This window comes from Anas acuta, chromosome 2, assembly GCF_963932015.1.
Source record: "Anas acuta chromosome 2, bAnaAcu1.1, whole genome shotgun sequence".
Lineage (NCBI taxonomy): Eukaryota > Metazoa > Chordata > Aves > Anseriformes > Anatidae > Anas > Anas acuta.
In genome coordinates, this window is record NC_088980.1 from 122817892 (window position 1) to 122841356 (window position 23465).

General features: G+C 36.3%; 1 protein-coding gene across 13 annotated transcripts in view; it reads left to right on the top strand.

The window, feature by feature from the left end:
* Positions 1-33: 33 nt before the first annotated feature.
* CSPP1 (centrosome and spindle pole associated protein 1) overlaps positions 34-23465 on the top strand; it is a 60196-nt gene continuing 36764 nt past the window's right edge. For 3 of the 13 annotated variants that reach the window (XM_068672029.1, XM_068672040.1, XM_068672032.1), the window contains exons 1-10: positions 34-176; positions 4326-4429; positions 5468-5512; positions 5783-5879; positions 9225-9325; positions 10048-10071; positions 12403-12483; positions 15504-15605; positions 18338-18783; positions 22953-23054. In XM_068672029.1, the coding sequence (XP_068528130.1) occupies positions 4328-4429; positions 5468-5512; positions 5783-5879; positions 9225-9325; positions 10048-10071; positions 12403-12483; positions 15504-15605; positions 18338-18783; positions 22953-23054 (1100 nt within the window). In that variant the 5' untranslated portion in view covers positions 34-176; positions 4326-4327. The other 10 variants (XM_068672034.1, XM_068672038.1, XM_068672042.1 and 7 more) reach the window with 8 other exon arrangements.

The window sequence follows — 23465 nt, forward strand, 5'->3', positions numbered from 1 at the left end:
GGGGGAAGGCGGAGAAGGAGCGGCGGAGCCCTGCGCCCCCAGCGGGCGGCGGCCGCTTCCCCGTCCCCTTCTTTCCCCTTCCCCGCTGCGGGGCCCGCCGGAGCCGCAGAGGGCGCTGCCGGCCCCCGGCCGCCGCTTTCCGGGGAGGCGGCGACGGGAGCTGAGGGCTGCCGCCGGTGAGCGGGGCGGTGGGGAAGGGGGAACGGGGAACGGGGAACGGGTACCCCCCCGGGGGTGGTTTTGTGGGGCCGGGGAGCCGAGGAGGGCTCGGGCGGCCCCGGTGGGGGGCAGCGAGCCCCGGGCGGCTTCCCGGGGGGAGCCGCTGCCTGCGCGGCCGTTGCCTGACAACGGGGCGCCGCGCCGGGGGGGGAGCGCCTCACAGCGCCTCAGCGTGCCCCGGGCAGGGTCCGGTTTGCTTTGCTTTGTTTTATTTTGTTTTGTTTTGTTTTATTTTGTTTTATTTGGGTTGGGTTTGTTTTGGTTTGATTTGGTTGGGGTGGCAGCAGCAGGCCGAGGGAGGGGGGAGAGGCGTTGCGCCGAGCTGCCGCGGGGGGAGAAGTAAAGCTCTTCCTTCCCCTGAAGGTTTCCCCAAATCGCCTTCTTGCCGGCCCAACAGGCGGGTTCTGGAGGAGGTAAACTCGTAGGGTGAGAGGAGATAAACTGGTGAGGCTCGCCGGCGTGGTGCGTTGGTCATTAATGCCCTTCGTAGTTGCGGAACACCTCGTTTTTAATTGGAGTTTATTCGTGAGCATCCAGACCGTGGGTGTTTTGTGCTTTTTCAGATAAGAATCAAAAAGAAAGGAAGGTGAGAGATGCAAAGCTCACTCTTCTGACAGCGAGAGGTTCTTCTGCATGCTGCTCAAAGGGAGGAGAGAGAAGCAGCCAGTGCTGCCTGGCCTCAGGGTGCAGGAGGCTCAGGGAAAGCTTTAAAAAATATTTCTGAGTGAAGCAATTATGAGGCCACATAACCTGTAAGTAGAATTACTGCACACGACATATAGCAGCTTCTTTAAAACACTTTACTCCCCTGCTGCCCTTGCTGCAGTTTATATGGAAGGGAATTGCCACTTGTCTGGCTTTCCTGATGCACAAAGTAGACAGGGTCTGCCCAATGACATGGGCTGATTTCAAGTCTTCTGCCCATGCTTTCTTGAGCAAACACAAGAGAAAGAAAGAGTAAAAAGGTGAATATTTCTTTAGGTGATAAAATAGATGCACAGTATGCAAACAGGTACAACACACACAAAATAATACATATGCTAATAGGTGGTTTGAATGTCCTGAATGCAGACATACATTATTAATTGTGTTTGGGTGTAGATCCAATATCCATCTCTGTTCAAACTTGACTTCTCTTGAATGTCTGTGTGCTTTCCACTGCCTGGTGTACTTGACCAAGTTGAAGTCTATGTAGCTGGCTTTGTAATTATTTGGAGTTGCTTTTATGAAACAATACAATTTAAAAGAAGTAGGCTATGAAAAAATGAAGTTATATCTTCTTGAAAGTTAAAATATATAAAATATATGTTTTCTTGGGGGCTTTTTCCAACACTAGTTGAATAAATAGTATATTTAATGTAATTTTCATTTGAATCATACAGTGTTTTGCAAGTGAAAACACAAGTTTTAAACTGACAGATTTTTGCTCTCAAAAATCTATACTTTGAATAGTATTTACAAAATGCTGTGTTCCAAAAAAAACATGAAAAATCTGTTGTTTGCACCTAGTAATTTTGGGGACTTGCAGTTTATTGTTACATTTTCACGTGGTCTCACTTTATGTTGGGCTCTGCACATGTGCCCAACAAGCAATGCCTTCAAACTTAGTTTTGAGACTGCTACTTTTGCTGGTAATAATTGCAGGGGTCTAGAAATTCACACAGTCCATTCAGACACCTCACTAGATTGAAAATAGACTATTTTATTTAGAGGTGAATTGGTTTTAAGGTGGCAGGCTATACTTCACTCAGTTTCTGCAGTCATATGAGGCCAGTTTGAAATTAACAGTTCACTGTGAATTTAGCACAGTAGCCTTCAATGTAGTTCATTGTGTAACTGGGGACTGTGATAGCACTCTTTTCAGATAGAAATGTATAATTTTTAATTTTTTAGTCAGGATCTTTTTGCTTGATACAGTAGGTCATAAAAAATATAATTATTCAGTAAGATATTTGCTTATGTATGTTTTCTGAACTCAGCAATGTGTCACATTCAAATTGTCAGTGCTTTGCTGATAATATATAAGAAAAGGTCTTATTTTTTTCTTTCTTTTTCATTCTCTATCAGCATAATACACTCTTCTTACATATCTCAAAGTCTCCACTCGTGCATATTGTAGGAAAATGAGCAGGTGTGCTGGACCATTGGTGTTGTAGTGTTAGTTGTTCTTTAAGGCCTGGAGTTGTGAACTTTCTTCATGTCAACTGAATGTGTAGTTCAACTTCAAAACACAAGGACAAAACAGTTAGGGCATTATATTGCTCTTATAAGCAATATGAAAAAAAGTGCAGAGTGCTACAATATTCGTTGTGTTCCTCATGCCAGATAGAAACTATGCTGCAGATATTCCTTTCCTTATGTAATAATTAAGATTAGGTTTGGTACCATTCTAATATGAATGTTAGTGTAAATAGAGATTAAAAATTCAGACCTTGGAGTCACTGAGCCTTTGGGAAGTCTTTCTCACAGTGCCTCCTCCACACAGTAATTTATTTTCCTGTTGGTTGGTAAGTGATGGCACCAGCTTGTAAGCTGTTTAATATGACAAGTTGTTTTTTTCCATTCATAACAGGTTTTTCATTACTCTTATGTAACTTAATAGGCTAAATAAAAGTCATCAGTGCCTGGAAACTTATTCTCTTTTAGATTTCTTTTATCTGTTATCACTATTCAAAACTAATGAGATTAAAGATTTAGGACAAATCAGATGGGGGAAATTTATTTTTGGATTTGCTTGTCCTGTATTACCACTAGGAGTTGTAAATAGGCTGTCCTAGTTCTGCCTCCTTTGTAACAATGTTAAATTTCATATTATGAATCAAAAAGAGCACTAATGTAAGACACAAAGTTTAAACCAGATGTATTCCTTAAATTCAAGTAATTGTGTATTAGCTTCATTTATCTGCAGATTTTGACATTTGCAGGTTTTGACATTTTCTCTTCATCTTATTTTTCATAGAAAACATTTATATTATTCTCCCTGAACACATTATTCTATGTTTTTCTATTTAGTGTCTTATTCTGCTGGGCTTTGTGTCTGCGTTTTTTCATTTCCTTGACTTTCTTCCTGAAAGTGTCTCCTAATATGTTCTTATCATTGGCTTATAGTTTATTTCATATAATCTATAAGCTTTAGGAGATACTGAATTAGCCTTAATAAAACTGCTCTGCAGTCTGTACTTAGATACTGGATGTGATGGGATTGCTTCCTAAGACCTTCCTAAGCCAATGCTGGAGTTGTATGGTTAGCATTAGAGGGATGTAAGGGTCTTAATTTTCTTCTCAGCCTCACTCTTCCTTTAAATGTAAAATACAACAGATTTTTTTATATCCATAGGCTTAGTTTCACATGTCTTGGAGTTGGTGTGGAGTTGGTGAAAAAGCTGAGTGGAGATTAGGATGAGTGGGCTTCTGTGCAGTGAATCTTCTTTTTTCTTTCTTTCCCATGGTTACTTAGCAAGCAGTTTTACAGTACTTCTTGTTCTGATAAGGCTGTCTAAACAAAGGATATTTGAAGTCTTTGTGCATGCCCTAAGTTCTGTGCCATTCCATTTTCATTATTTGTAGTTGCATTGAGTTTTATTATCGGGTTATCTAGAGGCAGCAAGTTACAGTGCTAAAATTTCAGCTCTGAAGAGCTTTCAGTTGCATAGGCAAGATGCACAAGTAATGGAAGAGAGGTAATCAGCTGTTCCTCCAGTACATGTTTTATTCCAGATGAGTGGCTTGTGTGATTGTAAGGCAATGCTGATGATATCCATATTACAATTACTGTAGAATAGTAGCTGTTCTTATTATCTTTGCTGTTTTATTGATGCAGAAGGTAACAATACACTGTCAGCTCCAAAAGATTAGAGAAATATCTTCAGACATTATGATTCCTGATTTTACTTTTTTTTTTTTTCTGGTGAAACATCAAGTAATATCCTCCATAGATGGGTTTCGTAAGTCTGTTGTTTATTTAACCCAGCAAAGATCTTAAGGCATGCAGTTCTGAGGGCAATACATGAGCATAACTTAACTACTGTCTTAAGCAACTGCAATGGAGCTTTAAGTTTCTGCTGTTCTGACACATGCCTCGTTCTTTGTCATTTCTATTACCTTAGAAATGATGGCAGAAGACTTAGAAAAATTCATTGAAGATCAGAAGGCCAAGCTGGCACAAGATAAGGCAGACCTTGAAAATGATCCACCGTATATGGAAATAAGGGTAAGAAGATTAAATAGCTTCACTTAATTCAAACACGTTTTGAAGGTCTTGATTTAAGTTTGCTTTTACTATGCTCTTAAAATTGTATTTGTTGTTAAAGTATATACTCAAGATCTATCTAGGCAAAGACAATTCTAATATAAATGCTCTGTATCTGCATTTATGTAGATTTTTTTAAAACGTGTGTGTCACCAGGCATACACAATAACTTTTTTTTTTTTTTTTTTTAAACAAGTGGGAAAACTCTTGTAAATGCTTATTGTTCTTCCTTTCCCCTGCAGTGGAGTTGATGAGCAGGGAACTGCTTTCTGCCCACTCCCAAGAATGGGTGGTGGGATGGCAGGTGAAAATAGTCTCAATATTTCTGATAAGTCAACTAGGAAATTATAAAAGTTAAATTATTTAATACAATCAGTTCAACAAAATCTGTCCTTAGCATGATTTTCCTAACAGAAAGTTTAGTGCCTAATTCTAAAGCTATAAAGGGCGTTGTAATTTGCGGATCGCTGTTGTGTGTGCCAGTACTTGGTAAAACGTTGCACCTGAATTATTTAGCTACAGCATCTCTTAGCTAGCTGGAATTAAGTCCTCTGTTTAAAATAAATAAATAAATATGCTTTTGGGGACTTGTCTCTTTTGCCTCCTGTTCGACTCAGCCCCAAAGTGTGAGCTTTTAACAGCAATTATCATATTCAATTCCTGGATTTGTTTCATCAGAAGGTTATGGAAATTTATTTCCCTGTGTGTGGGTAATATAAGTATTTTAACCTAAAAATATTATAAATAAAAAATATATTATTAATATATTATTATTAATATTATAAATAAAAATATTATAATACTGTTCTCAAAAAAGTTAATTTTTGGGGCCTGTTGGACTTTATTTTTGCGTCCTCTGCTCAGAGCAAGTTTAAGGAGAAAGAATGTTTCCAGCCTATAGTTTGATAAAGTCCTAAGCTATGTGATGGAAACGTAGTTACAGGGAGCAGATACTTTCATCTTGCCCTGTAATACCTTGCAATTCTTTTTTGTTTTCAGGCAGAATGCAATACTTCAGTTCTTCCTGCACAGGAAACAGAGACAGTATGTGTAAGCTGTGAAAACATTGTGGAAGTATATTTTAGAGCAGTTTATGATATGAAACTTACTGAAGTTATCACTTATCCTGTGATATAGAGGAAAAACTACTTTTTTGATAGTATCGGTGAAATTTATAAGCTGTTCTGTTTGTTGCTATCCAACATTGTTTTCAACCTTTCTATTCTCAAGTGCTAATAATTATGTTAATACTGTTGTTTTTATGTGTTGTTTCTTTCACTTTGTGATGATGCAAACTTTTTTTTTTTTTTCCAGAATAAGGAATCTGAGAAGCTTTCTGAGACTAGCAAAATGTTAATCTCCATGTCTAAAGAAAATATACCTCCAAATAGTCAACAGAACTGTCATTTAGGTATAGTATATAATTTTTGTCTGTCTTCAGGGTTTAAATAGCATTTGACTACCTTTGAGAATTTTTGGAAGGGAATTACTGCTTTGGATTTTTAATTATAAGAAGTTCGTTATAATTGAAGTGCTTATGAATTCTTTATTCTTCCAAATGTCTTGGGATTGTGTGGCTTTTTGTTTTTGTATTTAATTAGTTTTCCTGAGATTTGAATAAGGAAAATATGCCAAATACCTTTTTTTTTTCCACCTTCTTGTAAAGGTAGCTCTGTTTAAAAAACAAGACCAAAAATTGGCTCGTCTACAGTAGATAATCTGTTTATATCCTGTTATGTTTTGGGTACTTGGAGGAAAAGCTGTGGAAGTCCATCTTTCATACAGACCATCAGCTTGCTGCCAAAGGGTTCTTTCTTTCTCTGTGCCTTGTGCCAGGGAAGCCAAGGATAGCTTTTCTTTCAGCCTCGAAGCTTACGAGGCCCACTCCAACTTGGCTAAAGCAAACACAGTTAAATTAATTTTTCTTTTAAATGCTAAATGTCTTTTAAACTTCTAGGCTTAGAGTACTAAACTGGTTTTGTTGCTTTTATAATAATAATAAGAAAAAGTTGTAATGTAGTTACACATTATCCAAGGAAAGAATAAGCACTGAGTTTTGGCTGAAGTCTGAACTAGTGAAATGTTTAGATTAGTTTTGTGGTTGTGCTGTGACTAGACAGTTTAATCGCCATTTTCTTTAAAAATGCATATTGTCTCATTTTCTTTCTTTTCTCTGTGTCCTTTGTGACTTCTGTTTGAAAATGTGTGATGGTGTTCATTTCTCTATTTTATTCTGTATTGCGACAGCCTTGCTTAGTTGTCAAACCATCTGCTTTCTTTAGGCACTGCTACTTTTCCTTTGTTGCAGTTGTAGCTCAGGTTTGCTCTGACAGCTGTTGTGTATCCTTCTCCTTGTTGCGTGATAACTCTTTTCTTTCCTATGTAGACTCTTTGGCTTTGTACCATTAATTTCCATACTGTATTTCTGGTGTAATTCTGCAGCATCCAGTAAAAGATTTTATTTTATTTTAAAGAACATGTGTCAATGGATATTTGATATTATTAACATAACACCAATCTAATCTACCTTTTAAATAAGTACTCCTACTACACTTAACGTTATGTCCCTTCTATAATTTTAACAGAATTTGTTACCAGAAACGTGCATGCCTTAATTTAAAAAGGGAGCTGAATGTGTGAATCTGAGGGTTTGAACTGGTCTTACGTGCATAAATAAAGCCATCTCTTTTATGAAGATGTATAATTGGAACTTCTAGCCATCAGGAAGACAAGCTCTTCTAAAACCTTTACAGGAAAAATTCACTAAAAATGACCTGAAATGATAAATGAATATTATTTGCTGCCAGAGTTCATAATTGGTAGACTTGGTTAGAGGACAAAACACTCTAATAGTGTCTACCTTACATTTTGGACAGTTTTATTTTGATCAGCAGGTTAGTCCAGGTGGTGATATTTCTTTGCTTAACTGTGGGAATACACAATGTGGAAGACAACACAGCAGGCAGTGCTCTGCTTTTGTATCCCAATGGCTGTGACAAGCCACTGCGTACCAGGCTAGTTTAATATTAAAATAATTTTCTCTCTTGTTGGAGGTCCATCATAACACACACCATGATGTGTTTAGTGCTATAAATTGTTTTTTTATGTTGATATCTAAATATGTTAATGCACAATGAAATATTACAGCTGAGGGACATTCAAGTGATCTTAAATGAAAAGCAGCAAGTAGGTATTGCTATAATAATCATTTGGATGCTGACCACGCTGGGTTATTAGTGGACTGTTATTAGTGTTATTGTCTGGTTCTGGATTAAAGCAATGTAATTTCCTTTGGGTTAAGTTAGATAGAAGCTTGTTCCATGTTACTGCTATAGATCTAACAGTAGATATGAGAAGCTGACAGAATTGAGTGGGGTTGTTCAGCACAGTTATTTCTCAACATATTAAATGCATGCAAACTTTTATGTGAAAATGCATTTGAAATCTTGATGTTGTCCAAAAAAAAAAAAAAAAGTTCAGTATGAGTGTGTACAGTTAATGGAATATGAAATAAATACAGTAAATAGAGTAAACAAAAGCAGAAAACTATTGAAAAGTAAAATATCTCCTAACAGAAGAATTCAGATAGAAATGCACACGAGTTTAGGATGAATGTTTGTGAAACGGAGTATTTTTGCCCTGCTAGCCTATCTCCCTTAACTTTTTGAAGTAGGTATTTCTCAACTATCTCATAAATAGGTGAGATAATTGTCTTATAATTGTCTTCTCAGTGCTTTCCTGATGGCCAACCAAAAAGGTCTGCTGTAATAAAATGAGCTTTAAACCATTTTTGTTTGAATACTTCAAGTATTTAAATCAAAGCACCTGCTTCTCTTTCTTCTTTTTTTTTTTTGTACTGTGTTTTACTGGGTTCTTTGAGTTTACCACTAACCTTGAAAATTCCTCTTTTCCCTCTCACTCCCTGCTATTTGTTTTTACAAAGACCATAAGAAATAGAAATGCTTTCAGTGAAACATCAGGCAATTAAAAAAACAGTTGCAGCCTGTTTTTTGTGTGGTTTTCTGGAATTTGCTAGGTGTCTGTGGGGAGTGGTGAAAATTTCAGCAGAAGTGGCCTTCTCAGGCAGAGGATGTTTCTTATAAAGTAGTTCAAAGTGTATTTTGGGAACAACAAACAACTTCCCCAACATTATATTGTAGGAGTACAGCTTTTACAAGACCAGACAGTAACCTTGGAAATGTGCTAAATGTGTGTTTTGGGCCTGTTACAATAAAAACGCTGAAGTGGGAAGAAGTGAATAAAGAAGCCACACAGATTTCATGTGTTTTGTGATGAAGGAGCAGCTTGTTGCTTTCTGGTTGCTAAGTTTGTTTTATCTTGTGTGGTAAGCAGTGCTTAAAATATCAGAGTATTTTAAGAAGTAACATATCAAATAAAAGAGATTCCTTTGAAACATATGTCACTAAAAGAAACTATGTAAAATAACCTGAATATTGCAGATAGTTACCCTATTCAAATTATGTTGCTTGTTTTTTTAGTGGGGAGAAAAAAAATGCAAGGATTAGAGAGAAAACTAGCATCCAAAAAACTGATCCGTTCTTCTAGAATGCATAGAATGCTTTCCACCTAAGTAGTCATACAGAGATGTTTTTTTATTTCAGTTGTTTTATAATTTCTGGTTGTATATTTTTTTTATTGCTCATGTCTAACAAAAATCCAGACGTATCTTTTGCGTTATGTGCTTTGTATTGATACCAAATAGTATGATAATAATATTTAAGAGTTAAACTTTCAGGTGACTATGGCTTGAGTTTACCTCTTGGAGAAGAATATGAACGAAAAAAACATAAGCTAAAAGAGGAACTTCGGCAAGATTATAGGCGATATCTTTCTCAGGTAAAGGTTCTTGTCTGGTTGCCTGAGTTTAATGAGTCTTTTACAATGACTCTCTCATTTTAATTGAATATAACAGAACAAAATTCTGGAGAATCTTTATAAGAAGTCACTTGTTATGAATGATGGCTGCTTTTGAAGACTTTTGGAATAAAAGTAATTTCAAAATGTCACCACTAGGAACCGTTAAGTATTTTAGTCTTCTACAAGTCTCGTTGCTATGAGATTACATATTACACAGTGCTTTTTATTCTGAATTCCTTTATTTGTCTCTTTACTTCTTTTGTAGTTTCTTAAGAATTTAAAATATCATTTGTTACTTCCTCAAGTATTCTGTGGTCTGTAATTCAGCTAAGAATATTGCTGTAATCAGTGTGACTCCATTTCCTGGCTTCATTTCAGTTTTAGAAATAAAATAACTTTGATGCTCTGCTTAGCAGAACTTATTATATGCAACGATAGTAATTTAAAACTGAAAGGGTATGAAACGAAATGTCATAATCTTGGGAATATTCCGTATCGCTTCTTAATGTACCAGATCTTAGTCAATCAGGAAAAACAAATCAGGAAGCAAGTAATTTCTGTTGGAAAATGCTTATTATCGGTGCCTTTACTACTTAAAATGAAAGAATGGATCTGGTCTAAGAAAAGAATTATTTATTGCAAATTCAAATATTCTTGAATAAAAGACACTTGTTGAATAGTATCTTTTCCCTGACTTTTAGGGTATTTCACAGGCAAAAAGAAAGGTAGGGTGCCTGCAATATCTTGTTTTTCTTTTTTCTTTTTCTTTTTTTTCCCCTTCAAATTAGTGGCTTTTTGCTTTGTTTGAAAGTTTCATGCTCTTTGAATTTAAAACAAAAATCATTACTTTTTTGTGCTTTGTGTATTTGTGTGCTCTGTAGTGATTAGTTGTGATTAACAGCATTGTTTGCATTGTGCAGAATGATTGCTTATTTATTATTTTCCATTAATATGATTTAAAAACACTTACTGATTGCTCTTTTCTTTTGCAATTGCTGTTGTTGCTATCTGATGCTGACTACGCAAAGGTTTATTTTAGTAGACATTTGCTGCAAGGCCTTTTGTAAGTTAGATAGGTGTTATAAGGTCAGATACACGTACTTAAAGCTGGGATAAAATAATGAGCTCTCAAATATTATAATGCCATTGGAATCAGAGTTACGGCTTTTTCCTTCAGTATGGAATCTCGTCAGTGGTGCACAGGAGAGCGGTGGAGCCAGTTATTCATCACCTAGTGGTTCAGAATGCAAGAATAAAATACCAGAGGCACATCTTTATGAGCGTTTTTTACAATTACAGTAATTTTGTTGTATGTTGTTATACAGTCATGTATATAAGATATTAACTTTCATATTTTTAATGTTGTGTGTCCAGGTTGAAGTTGCTTAATCTGAACAATAAAGGACCAGGAGCTAGTGTGGTGGAAAAACAACCTTCTGTTTTTTTTTTTTTGTTTTTTTTGAGCTATGATTAACATGCCTATGATAGAAATTAACTATATTAGCACACACTGGAATTCCTGACTAACAACAGCAATAACAAAATTAACTGGCTTCTTAACTTTTAATCAATATGATTCTTATATAATTGTTGCTTCTTGTTTAATCTGAAACTTCAGGTTATTTTCCAAATTAGAATATTGTGTGAAAACCTGAACTGTTTTATAATTCCCACCAAAGTATCTAAATAGCATCATTTTTATGTTGACTTCTAGTATTTTATTCTCAACTGAATTTCAGTTTTACACATTTAGGTATACGAGCTTATTTTTTTTGTAAGCTATGAGATAATCTTTTTTTTTTATTATTATTATTGCATAGAGAGTGAGTGCAACTCTTAGCAGCTCTCACAGTGATTTTTTGGTTAGTAACTCATTTAGTTGTGCTTATGTAGAAAATGCAATTTCCATATCAGTTTCTGTGTTTTGGCAAATAGCTTTTTAACATCTGAGGTAATCTCTACAGATGTTTGAAGTATGAAAAGAGGCGATTACCGTTCATTTCTTTTTGTCTACTAAAAATAACTTAGTTCTCCATTAATTTAGTTTTCTCTGTGTTTGAATATTTGCATAGTTATTAAATCCCTTAGATCTTTTAATGTGAAGTTGTGGAATATAATTTATAGTGTAAATGTACCGGAACAGGTAGAGCTCTTACCTGTTTACATGCCTGTAGGTTTTCAGGCTAAGTTACAGCATAGATAATGGAAGGAAACTTCCATTCTAGTGAAATGCCATAACTAACACGTTCCCATCATTGGCCATGCCACAGAAGTAGACAATCTTTTTATTAAATGTAATCAGATTTTATAAAACATTATTTGATCGACTGAGAGTGGCCTGAGGATGCTTTTAGTAAGTGAGTGGTGTACGAAGGAACCACTAGACCTGGAAACGAAGGATGTATTCCAGTATTGATTGGTGTTTGGTTTGAAAGGCTGGTATTTTGACTAGCTGTGCAGCCCTGATTCCGAGCTGTGGCCTGGGGAGCGATACTGATCCACAACACAGCGTGTTCAGCTGGAAGGTCTGTTCTGAAAGTGACTGATGGTCCACAAGGAACAGCAAGGTTTGGTGATGGATCATTATTATGAAAAATTTGGCGACTACTGTTGCAGAAAACAGGTAGTATCGATACCTATGTATATCAAGTGGTGTCTGTGCTGATATTAGCATGGATTCCATTTGTTAAAATAAGAGGTAGGTGTACATCTGAAGTTAGAGAAGTCAGTTTTTCATCTTAAGTATGATAATGTCTTGGAAAATTCTTCTAATGCTTGTAATTTTACCCCCAAAATCAGTAATTTTTTGAATATCTCATAACAGGCCATGTAATCCTTGTAATAGTGTATTAACAAAGCCCTTTGCTTTCCATATTCCTTCACTTCATTTTTCTGTTCTGAGAGCATCCTGCATTTTCAGAATGTGAAGCTCATCAGTCTTTTTTCATTAAATCGATCAGATATATTTCAAAAAATATAATTTCTAGCAACTGTTTAGCGATAAGATTTGATATTTTAAAATTTATTGAATGGTGCTTATTATTTTTTTAATGTAGAAAAATTACCTGACTACTGGAGAAGTAGATCCTTATACTCAGGGATTATCTCTTCCTATTGATGAGCGAAGGTCTGCCAAGGTGAGTGCCTGGAGGAAATTAAGCTTGTGTATAACCTGAAAGTGAACCCAGATGTTTTAACTGACACAAAAGATATTTCTGCATAAGATTTTTCATTTTTACATCGTTTTTCCAAATGAACATGTTGAAGGTCATAATTAGAATAATTTTCAGAAACATAGTCTTTAAATATTGATATATTTTTAATACCTATCCGGCTTTTTTAATCCTAGGATACTTCTACTTTATTTTGTATATAATTAGATGTGTAATTCTATACTGATATCAGATGGAGGTTTGCTGCTTCTAATTCATACATACAGAGCACTTGCTGTGTTGAAAAGCTCTTGTGGTTGTGCTTGTTCTTTATTCAGCAGTCCATATTGATCAAGTAAAAGACGTTGTTCTTATGATTATGTACACTTTTCTAATTTGTTACCCTTCGTAGTGCAGTCTGGGGATAAGATCAATTTTCTACAGTGATATTACTGTCACTTCCTATCAGAACAAAAAGAAGTATTCTTTCTGCTATACACAACTTGTTTTGATTTCTTCCTCTGCACACTGGCTGCTTAATCTTGTGTCATTTTTCTTTTTGTACAAATAAATCCAAGAATCTAAATAAAAGCTGATCTTTTATCTCACATATTGCCTGCTGTTAATATAAGTGTCTTCTCACTTTCTGTTTTTCTTTGAGCTTACGTGTATTGGTGTGTTTTGAGAAAAGCACGTGTTCTCTCTCTGCATTTAGCCCCTTTTGATCTCCCTGAGACTTCTTATCAGTTTATAGTCTTCTTTTCCTATGTTGGAGAAAGATATCAGCCAGAACAGTTTCTCTGTTTGTTGGTGGAGGTTAGTTATGAAGATGCAATATGCATGTGTGGAATTTATTAACATCTGTTCCATTCTTCTGATGCGTGGTACAATTCATTGAAAGCCTAAATCAGTCTTACAGGAGTCACTCTGCTCTTTCTGCCCTCACACAGTTTGCTTTATATTTCCTGTTCCTTTCTTGTGCTTTCTTGGAAATTGATCCAGGAAGTTGAATCAGCAGAAACATCATAATTTATTAAATATTTTTGCTGATTCAGTTTGTAATGATCAGTTGAACTCTAGTTGAGATGCAAGAAAAAGAGAAACTGTTTCTGGATGAGGACTGCACTGTTGCACTTTTAATCTATAGCTATCTATTTTTAAACCTCCGCTGCTTTGGAATTGCATTCTTACTCTGTGTTTGGGGTGACACAGTCACGGTAATACGGCACAAGACTTGTTAGGGAATGTGTTGGTCCTGACCTTGCTGTGCTTATTTGTTCTTTCTGCCTCTCTTGTGCTGGCAATAATGTTTGGCCATATGAGGAGCCACATGATATCTCAAACAAATGAAAACTACTGTTATGAAAAAGTCTCAAATCCCAAAATGTATTAGTGTTTAAACAAGGGAGGCAGCAAGAATGAAATGCCGTGGAAAGGGGAAACGTGGTTTTGTGCCAAGCTTATGCTGAGTTTAACTTGGCTTCAAGTCCTTCTGAACTTTGTGTTAACCCTTGTTGGCATGTGTGCCAAAACAGTGAACGATAAAGTATCTTAATTTTGTGGAAATTAAAGACATATCTGGACTTGGAACATGTCTGATCTTTGGTTTTATATCGTAGCTGTTCAACCTTGAGTTAAGATTTTCTGTACAAGCATGTTTTATCTTCTTTATCCATGTATTTATTGCTACTGTAGAAACTAAAAGCTGCCAGAAGATGTCACACTGTGCCCTGCTAAACAGTGTCTGCACAGATGATGATTAGAGGCTAACACATGCATCTTTGTTTTCTGTACTTGGTAAAATGTGCTGTCACACAGTGTACCGAATTTTCTGCTGACTGTTTTTGTCAGCTTTTAACCTTTTGAAGACAATGCTAGTTTCTCAGCTGTGGAGAATATCCCTAGGGCAGCTTTCATAACTGTCCTCAAGTTTTACATTGTCAGTGTCAGAAACCCATTAGACACAAAGATTGAAATGAGCCATTTTGGGGGGAGCATTGGTTTTATTTGTAAAACTATTACTAAGCTGGTATTTCGATGCTGATGGAGGTATAAATTCTTTTTGTTTGAAATCTGGTCATGGGAAAGTAAATTTATATATAATGTTGTAATTTTTTAATGGCTTTTGCCTTTTATTGGAAAATTCTGCAGTGGAGTATAGAACGTGGTTCATAATACTGTAGTATAATTCTCCTTTTCCTCATTTACATTATACAGGTTGGAATTAGGTAGTATAAGAGATGCCCCTTGCTCTGAACATTAAGTAGCAATATCAGAAAATAATCCAAATTAAAGTTTGTTCTCCCTGAAGACTGGTATATTTCTTAATATAGTAAGTTGTTAATGTACAAGTCCTGCATATTTTTAGACCTGAGCCAGCTGTTTATAATGTCACCTTGCAAAACTAGCTAATAATTCTTGCACAAGGTAAAGACTGATTTTTTTTTGCATTTTTGACACTTCTTGCAGTCAGCTTAACTGCTCATTTAAATTTGACAATTCAAATTATATCCTAAGCTCTAGTTGACACATCTTGTCTGTACGTGTATTTGTTGTGTTGTTTTAATTGAGTGGGGCAAGTGACAACTAATCTGAGCATAAAAAATGGTGTGTTTTAAAATCATCTTTAAATACATTAATATTCACAATTAGGAATTAACTTCTGATTTCCAAAGAACTAAGGCTCCAAAACAATTTTGGAATAGATGTAGCAGGAGGAAACCTACCTGGTTTTGAGATGCAACTTGATACACAGTGTTACTGGGGACTAGACTTCATGTCCAGGAAGCTACCTTCTGCTCTGGAGATCTCCAATTAAGAGCAAGTACTGTGTGCTGATAATGAACACCCCACCTCCCAAAGCAATTCAAGTCCTATCTGTGCATTGCAAAGAAGAGGGGGGGGGGGGTTACAGCTTGCTTGTATTCATTTAATACCGTACTGTGAAGTTAAAAGCTACTTCTCAAAGTGCAAAATTATGATTTATTTCTCAATGCCTGTTTTAGGAGAAACTACGGCTTGAAAGAAACAAGGAGTACAATCAATATCTCAGGGATAAAGAAGAATGGAATGAAAAGATAAGGAAATTAGGGAGGAAAAACACAGAGGTAATATAATTCTACTTATATTGATACAAAAGAGAGCATAAATGATCTTGCTGATTGTTTTATCACTGACTAAGACATACAAAGTAAGATAAAAGAAGCAAAAAACATTGTTTAATTATGCCACAGCTTTATAGGTGTATCTAACAAGTCCTGGTTATGAGCCATGCAGTAGAGTTCTTGATTCCTTTAGTCATGTCTGTCTGGTAGAAGAGTGCTTTCATTCTCTGCATCTCTGAAGGAATTCCCTAGATTGTTCTTGCTGGTAAAAGTGGTGGCCAAGGAAACTGTCTCTCAGGACAAAATACCGAGTCCTGCACAGTGCTCCTCAGCTTTTTTTGTAGCTGCCTTTTCCTCAGTCCATGTCCAGTCCATGAGAAAGCAGATTAGATGCTAGCTGTCCAGTATGTGGTGCTGTGCAATTGTGAATCAACAAAAACTCATGAATATAGACTAAGTGCATGCATAATTGAACTCAGATTCTGAGCTGAGGCCTTTCATTTATATGTTGATGTGTTACGATGCCAGGGACAGATTTGTCTTCCAGAGATTCTTAGGTTATAGGCACCCATGAATTTGCCACCATTGCCTCATCCTTAATCTATTAGATCTTAGAGAAGGTCTAATGGCAGCTTTGCTTTTCTTTGTACTTTGTCAGACATGGAAGGGAAGGAGTTCAGACTAAACTTTGTCCCCCTTTGCTCCCCCCCTAATTACTCAAAATCTCAGGTGAAGGACCTGTAAAGATGTAGCTGTTCTTACCCACGGCCCATTTGGTGTTTTTGTTACAGTTAAGCTGTGAATAGGTACGTTCTCTGCAGAGACCTGTTCTGGTAGAAGAGACTAATAACTGCATCCGGTGCTTGGTAGCATCTTAGAGGTTTACACCTGCTTGTTGAGATGCTTGCTTCACCTACTCAGTCACCTCAAACTGATTTAAAATAATTCAAATAGCAGAGGCCTATTAAGCTGAGTTATCCTGACTGAATTAGTGAGTTTGACCTGCACAAACATCTTGGCCCATGGATTTTAGGGAATTGTATTTTCTAGCAGGAGAGAAGTGGCATGTTGCTGCAAGCTTCTTTAGTTGTCATGCATGGATCTAGAAGGACTGAATGGACTAAGACTTCATAGACTAAAGGAAACGAAGTGCAGATTTAGTTAATAAAACGTTTCAGAATACTTGTTGCAAACTTAAAACCAATTATTTCAAGAGACATACACATTTGCACAAGAGGCAGGAAATTCAAATATTCATTACTTCTTACCTGCTGGTGAAAGTTGTGCTGTGGAGTTAAGAATCTCAGAGCCTGGCTTTCTCTGCCATTTTGTTCAGTACAGTTCTCTTCCTTGCTCTCTGGAAATGCATCTTTCAGTGGGGTGCAGGTGGCATAATCTTTTTGACTTTGAATGTTGAGGTGGCATAATCTTTTTGACTTTGAATGTTGTTCTTCTCCCACTCTATTTCTAGTTATTGTTTGTAAATGAACACAAATGCATCCTCCATTCTACAGGAAACTACCAATATAGAGAGCACTAATTGTAATCAAACGAGATTTTTTATGTCTACTAAAACAAAGGCTCTCACAACAGTGGTAATCTGGAAGCAATATATTGACCTGAGAAAGCCTCCATGCAGTTTGTTAATTTTAAAATCTTGCATAGAATGTATTTTTTTAAATATACTGTTGCTTTGCTTTAGTGATGGACTGTGATAATATTCAAATTCATCTAATGCAGGTTTGCTCTAAGAATCCCATTTCTTTTTAATATGGGGATTCTTATGCATACGGTACTGTGAGAGCTAAGTGGTTCTGTAATGGAACTTGCATTTGGACTCACAGCAGCTCAAAGTTCATTGCCTTTCTCACAGTAGTTAGCAAGTGCAAATGCTCATGAATTTATAAGTTCTACCTAGAATAATGTTTGTTATCTGTCTCCAGAAAGATTATTTGCTTATGAGAATGATCTTTCCATCCAAGTGCATTGGAGCATCACATACTTAAAAACTATTTTAACCTGTAAAGACAGCTACAAGACAGTATTTGGGCATCCTTGAGATGCTGGAATTCTGTATCTATTTCTTACTGGCTTATTCAAGCGTTGGAGCACTTTGTAACAGTAAGCCTGAGGAAATAGGTGGCAGAAATGCAGCTTTTGTTTGTATAACTGAGTCTCTGAAGTAGGGGTTCCTGTATCTGTTCCCTTTTGCCATCTTTATGCCAGAGATGAAAGATTAGTGTACAGAAATACTACATGACTGTTCCATGGGGAAACCCATGAGGAGAAAAAAAATAGGTTAAGAAGAGGTTAGGTTAAAATGTTGTGCTTGTAGCTGAGGTATCATAAACTTGTCTCAGTGTGGAATAAGGGTATATAGTGTTTTGATCAGGTATGAAGTTAAAAATGGTTTTTGATTCTTTGTGCCCTTAAATCTGAAGGTCAAATCTGTTACCCTTTGGAGTTTGTAAAAGGCCTGTTCAGGATTCATAGCTATTCTTCTGGAAAATGATAGGTAAGGGAAAGTGTGCTTTCTTTTCTTGAGGAGAGAAAAAAATCATTAGCTTTCAAGTCCTTGAAGTATTATTCTTCTTGCATACGTCGTGACTCTTCTCCAGTACCTATTTAGGGAATGTTTGAGCAAAAACTTGGTTTTGTATTGTATTTCTTGGTTTGTATTTCTTCAATGTAATTTGTTTATGTTCAAATCTTTTAATTTTTTTTCCATTAAACAGCGTGAGACAGACAGGAATAAAAAACTTATTGCTGCTACCAAGCTCTGGCCAGAACTGCGTACAGAAGTAGAGCCCTGTAGTACAGCTGCAGAACCTCCCAAGAAAGATGCCTTTACTTCTACAGAAGGTTATGAAGAGCTGCTAAATAAGAGACGGCTGGAGGAAGACAGGTACCACAGGCTAGATGATGAGGTTGAATTAAGAAGTCGATTATTAAGTAAAAGACTTGATGAGGATTTGGATGTTCCCAGTAGAAGACATCGTGGATTTCCTAGTCAATCTGTAATTCCCATAAGAAGGTATCACAGACTTGATGAGGATCGTGATTTTGATCGAAGATACTACAGAATGGACTATGAACCTGAGATAAGTGAAGAATTTGACCCTAGATTTAGATGTGAAAGCGCTTATGAGAGAAAACCTCCCCGATATTTTTATGCTGAAAGGTATCTTTAACTCTGTTTTCTACTTTATTTCTGTAGTGCTTGTTGATAGCCATGATTTGCTCTCAGTGAAAATTACACAAGATTCACAGGTGAAAGCAGAATTTTTGGACTTAATTTAAAGAGGACTTTTGTCATAGTTTTTAGAAAAGCATTTAAAAATTGGATCAGTACCTAAGAATATAAATCATACATTAGGTAGGTAACATTTTATATAGTGTGGTGAGACAAGGGTGCTTGTGAAATTACTTGAGAAAAAGAAACACACAATTTATATAAATGTATCTGGTAAATCTACGTATTTGCCAGAGTACAGTAGTCTCTGTAATGTGAACCGAAGATAAACATGTATGTCCTCATTTTTACTCTATGTCTTGCTAAATAGCAAGGTCTTTTAGACGTGTAATTGAGTTGAATCCTGATGGTGTTAACTGGTCCTAATCTCAGTAGAAACTACACAATCTGAATAACGCATTTAAGGACTGCGCCCAAATAAAAGAGAGTGTTAGAGGTAAATCTTATAATAAAGAGCACATAATACTTGGTTTCTATTATATATTCTTTACACTGTGTTAACTGATAGGTCAGTTTGGTTACTTTGACATAAATTATTAATCTTTCTTTTCTAGCTCACTGATTTAAAAAACAAAGAAGTAAGCCTTACCAGTAATTCAGGGTTTGGGAGTCTGGCCGCATTCGATTCTTCTGTTGCAAAAACAGGTTCCTTTCAAAAGTGGAAGGGTTGTGGTCTGAAATAGTAGCAAACTTGAAACAGGCATGTTTTATACAACTACATTCAAATGAAATAAATCAGTAAAGTTTCCTGTAAATAAACTTTAAATGTGTGCTTAAGAGTGTTCATTTGTTCAGTTTGCAGTTCTTGGGCTAGCATGGTCTTTTTTTCTTCATTTTTTTTCCCTTCTTTTTGTTAAGCCTGTTGTCAGAATCATTTTACTGCTGTTTCTTCCGTGAAGGAAACACCAGCATTTCTCCCATGTTAGGGAAAATAACCAGTTAACACTTTGAGAAAAAAACAGAAGGCAAATTCTACCACTCAACAGTGTTAAATCCTATGATCATGTTTCATGTTTAATTGCTGGTGGACTGACTAGATGATCTTTTGAGTCATTGTTTACAGGAATAATTTTCTGGATAGTTTTGCAGTAACTGGAAAAAACAAACCAAACCCTAAAATGCTCTTATACTGGAAATGCATTTTCTAAATGGAATGAATCATACTTCTTTTCCAGTTTCAAATAGCAGTCAAGTACAGTTACCTTTGTACAAAAATACCTTTCAACATTCCTTCTCAGCCCTTCTAATGTGAAAGTAAATAAAACCATAAAGAAAAGAAACAAGTAGGTATGGGAAAAATGAAATATCTTGAAGCGTTTCTGAGATGCAGGCTAAGTAAACGGGTTATTTCAGCGTTTCAGATGGTATGCTCAAGTGTGCTTCTTAAAAGCCTGGATTTATTCGTATAGCGCTTCTGAAAGAGACTGGCAAACGGAAGCGGTGGTTAAAGAGATAGCAGGAATCAGATTACCTCTTTCTGCTGAATGCAATTTGGAGAAAAGTGCAAAATGCAAAAATTGCTCTTTTCTGCCAGTGTTATACCATGGGATGGAGCAAAGGAGGTTTTCAGGAGGAGTCATCCTGTCCAACAACTTTTCAGAATATCAGAATGAAACTGCAGAAGCTTGATTCTGTGTCTAACACAGGTAGACAAAATGTCCATGTTTTTTCAGAAAAAGGCACTTGCTGTTAAACTTGTTAATTAACATCCAGTAATTAACTGTGTCCCTCTGTCTATGCAATTGGATGTAGAGTCTAATATTGAAATAATGACCAGCTGATAAAGTTTGAGGGCTTACTTTTGTTTCTCAAAGAATGGCTTTTGAGCCAAGGGTAGACGGTATTATCCTGCTTCGAAGTTTACAAGTCCCTGGTTATTCCAAGAACACTGATGCTAATACAAATGTGTGAGACCAGTGTATCACCAGAGACTACATTGCTGCTTTGGAGAGACCTCTGAAACAGTTTTTGTTCAAGGTTTGTTTTAAAATAAAGTACAGAAGATAGTCTTATCTTTGTTATAGACAACCTTTGTATGTCTTATTAAAAGAATTTGCTTAACCATCACCTGAATTGCCTGAACTTAAAAGTTGAATGTAAAATTAAGGTTTATTTATTAGTAGTTAGTCCTTTCTTTTTAATGACAAATAACCTTTCATCGTTTTTATATTAAATTTATTTTGTAATCCAGTATTTTTTGTCCTTCACAGGGAGTTCCACTTATTCTTTTATGATCAGTCTCTCTTCAAGAAGGAAAAACACATCTTTTAGTTACTGACAGCTTCGCTTCTTAAGCATTAGTATTTTATTTCCACATTTCAGATAGTCAGCCTTTTCCAGACCACATCTGATTTATAACACAAACTAAATAAGAAGGAATGCTTTATTTGCTGCACTGAAGGTTGTTTTTTTTTTTTTTTTTTTGTTGTTGCTTTTTGTTTTTTTAAATGGGTTTTATTAATTTGAAGAGGCAGGTGTTTGGCAGGATTTTCCAGAAGGGTTTCTTATCTGATGGAGGCGTGAGGTCTGTGGTATTACAGCAAATAGAAATGGTGACGGGAGAGTGAGAGGAAGAGCAAAAGTTTTTTGTTCTAGTTATCTGATTGCTTTATTCTATCCCCAGCACCAGGTCTATCCTATATACAAGGTATGAGAGTTTCTTGATGAGAGTTTCTTGACTGAATTGAGTCACTGTGTCTGGGCAAAACAGAGTGGTTTGTCGGAGATCTGCCATGCTAAGTTTGCTGCTTTTTACAAAAAAAAAATATTACACCCATTCCCCCCACCCCAAACAAACAAACAGGTTGAATCCTTGGTTTTGGCTCTTTCCTTCCTCCCTCCTTCCTTTCATCACACCATGGACTTAGGCTTTGTATTCCCCGGTTGTGTTTGTCGTGCGTGACCAGCCTTCTAAGTAACAGGTTGATTGTTATCAAAAAGATGATCTGGATCATGAAAGAAGACCGTGTTATGCCAAGAGGCTTTCATGCTTGCATCCTTTTGCCTCTGATTATTGGCTATTACTTAAATTGCAGGGATGGGCAGAGCTGTGGCTCTTACATGAAAGAATATAATGTTTTTTTCTGTTTACCTTGGATTTTTTTGGTTTATTTAGTAGTAAGTCCCTGTGTTTGCCTAGCGTTGGAAAATATATCTTTGTCAGCTTGTATTGCTTACTTTTTCATTAAATATCTCTTCCTGCCTCATTTTATCAAGATAACTTGAAGTCCTCATTATAGAATAATTAGTTTGAAAGGTTAGAAAAGCCTGTACATTCAACCACCCCAGACCTTTTCAGGAAAAGCTCCCTTGTGTTCATGCAGTTTTTAGCATCATTGGAATTATTTGAATTTTCATTTGTATTACTCTCTTGTATTACATCTGTATTACTCACGTGTAGTTGCTTTGAATTTTAGCTCCTGAATTCTGGTATTCACCATATTACCTGTCTTTAATCTTGATCAAAAATCACCTCTCTCTTTTTAAATAGTATCAGATACATGGTGAAGGGCAGGGTATCATTAAAGAAACTTTTCATATCTGAATCAACTATTTCACCACGCTTGTGCAATAGTTGTTGGAGGCTTCGTTGGCTCATTAAGAGCAAGATCAATTTCAATCGATGCAGTCTGAATGCTAAAGTGTGTGGTCCTGCATCACTTCCAAGATCTGTTCCAGGGGTGCCACCAGGGATGTGAATTTGGTCACGTTTGTGTAAACAACAAAAATAATAAGGTTTGTCAGGGAAGCTGGCTCTGCAATGAAGAATGAGTATGTTTTTTCAAGGAAAATTGAATTCTACGTGGCAAATTCTAGCTAGCATGCAGTCAGCTAGACCTTCAAGTAAGAGGTTTTCTGGGAGCTGTGGTATCCCTTCAGCCTGGAAAGCAGACTTGGGGATCTGCATTTCAGATGGAGGTGCTTTGACAGTGCTAATGAAGTGAATTATTTCTAGAAATTTTGCACAGTATTTTCAGAACTGGTTCTGTTCCATACGCAGTCAGGCTGAGGATCCATCTGCATGAAGCTGCTGGACCTTCTATTTTGGATTGCATGTTTTTTGGCAAGCATGGCTAAATATTTTCTATTTCTTTAAGGCCCAATCTGGATGGAGTAGTACGAGATCTACCTGCAGATTATGAAGATGAATTAAAGGAAAGATCACACGTGCAGCAGGTTCCAAGAACGGGAAATTTTAGGTCTGGTATACAATGTATTCTTCTGATAATCACACTACAAATTCATGGTGAAAGGAAAATGTTTATTTACAATCCCTAATATGCTATCCAAAATGGTGAATTCTTTTCCTACAGCTAGTGTAATATCGGGCAAGAATGATGCATTTGCTTTGAACATAGCTATGGAAGATTGCATGCCAGTGTTGTTTTTTGAAATGACAGATCACCTGTTCTCTAACTGAGGTTGAAGTTTTAACTGATTTTTTTTCTTTTTTTTTTTTTTTTTTTTCTGATAGTAGTTTTGAAATTCCTTTTTTAGTTTTCTGGACTTGCAAAATTAAGACATGATCTAAGAGGCAAAAGCAAAATGTGTGTAAAGACCTTATATAAACTCTTGCTTGGCACTGCTTTTGTCTGTCAACACTTTTAAGT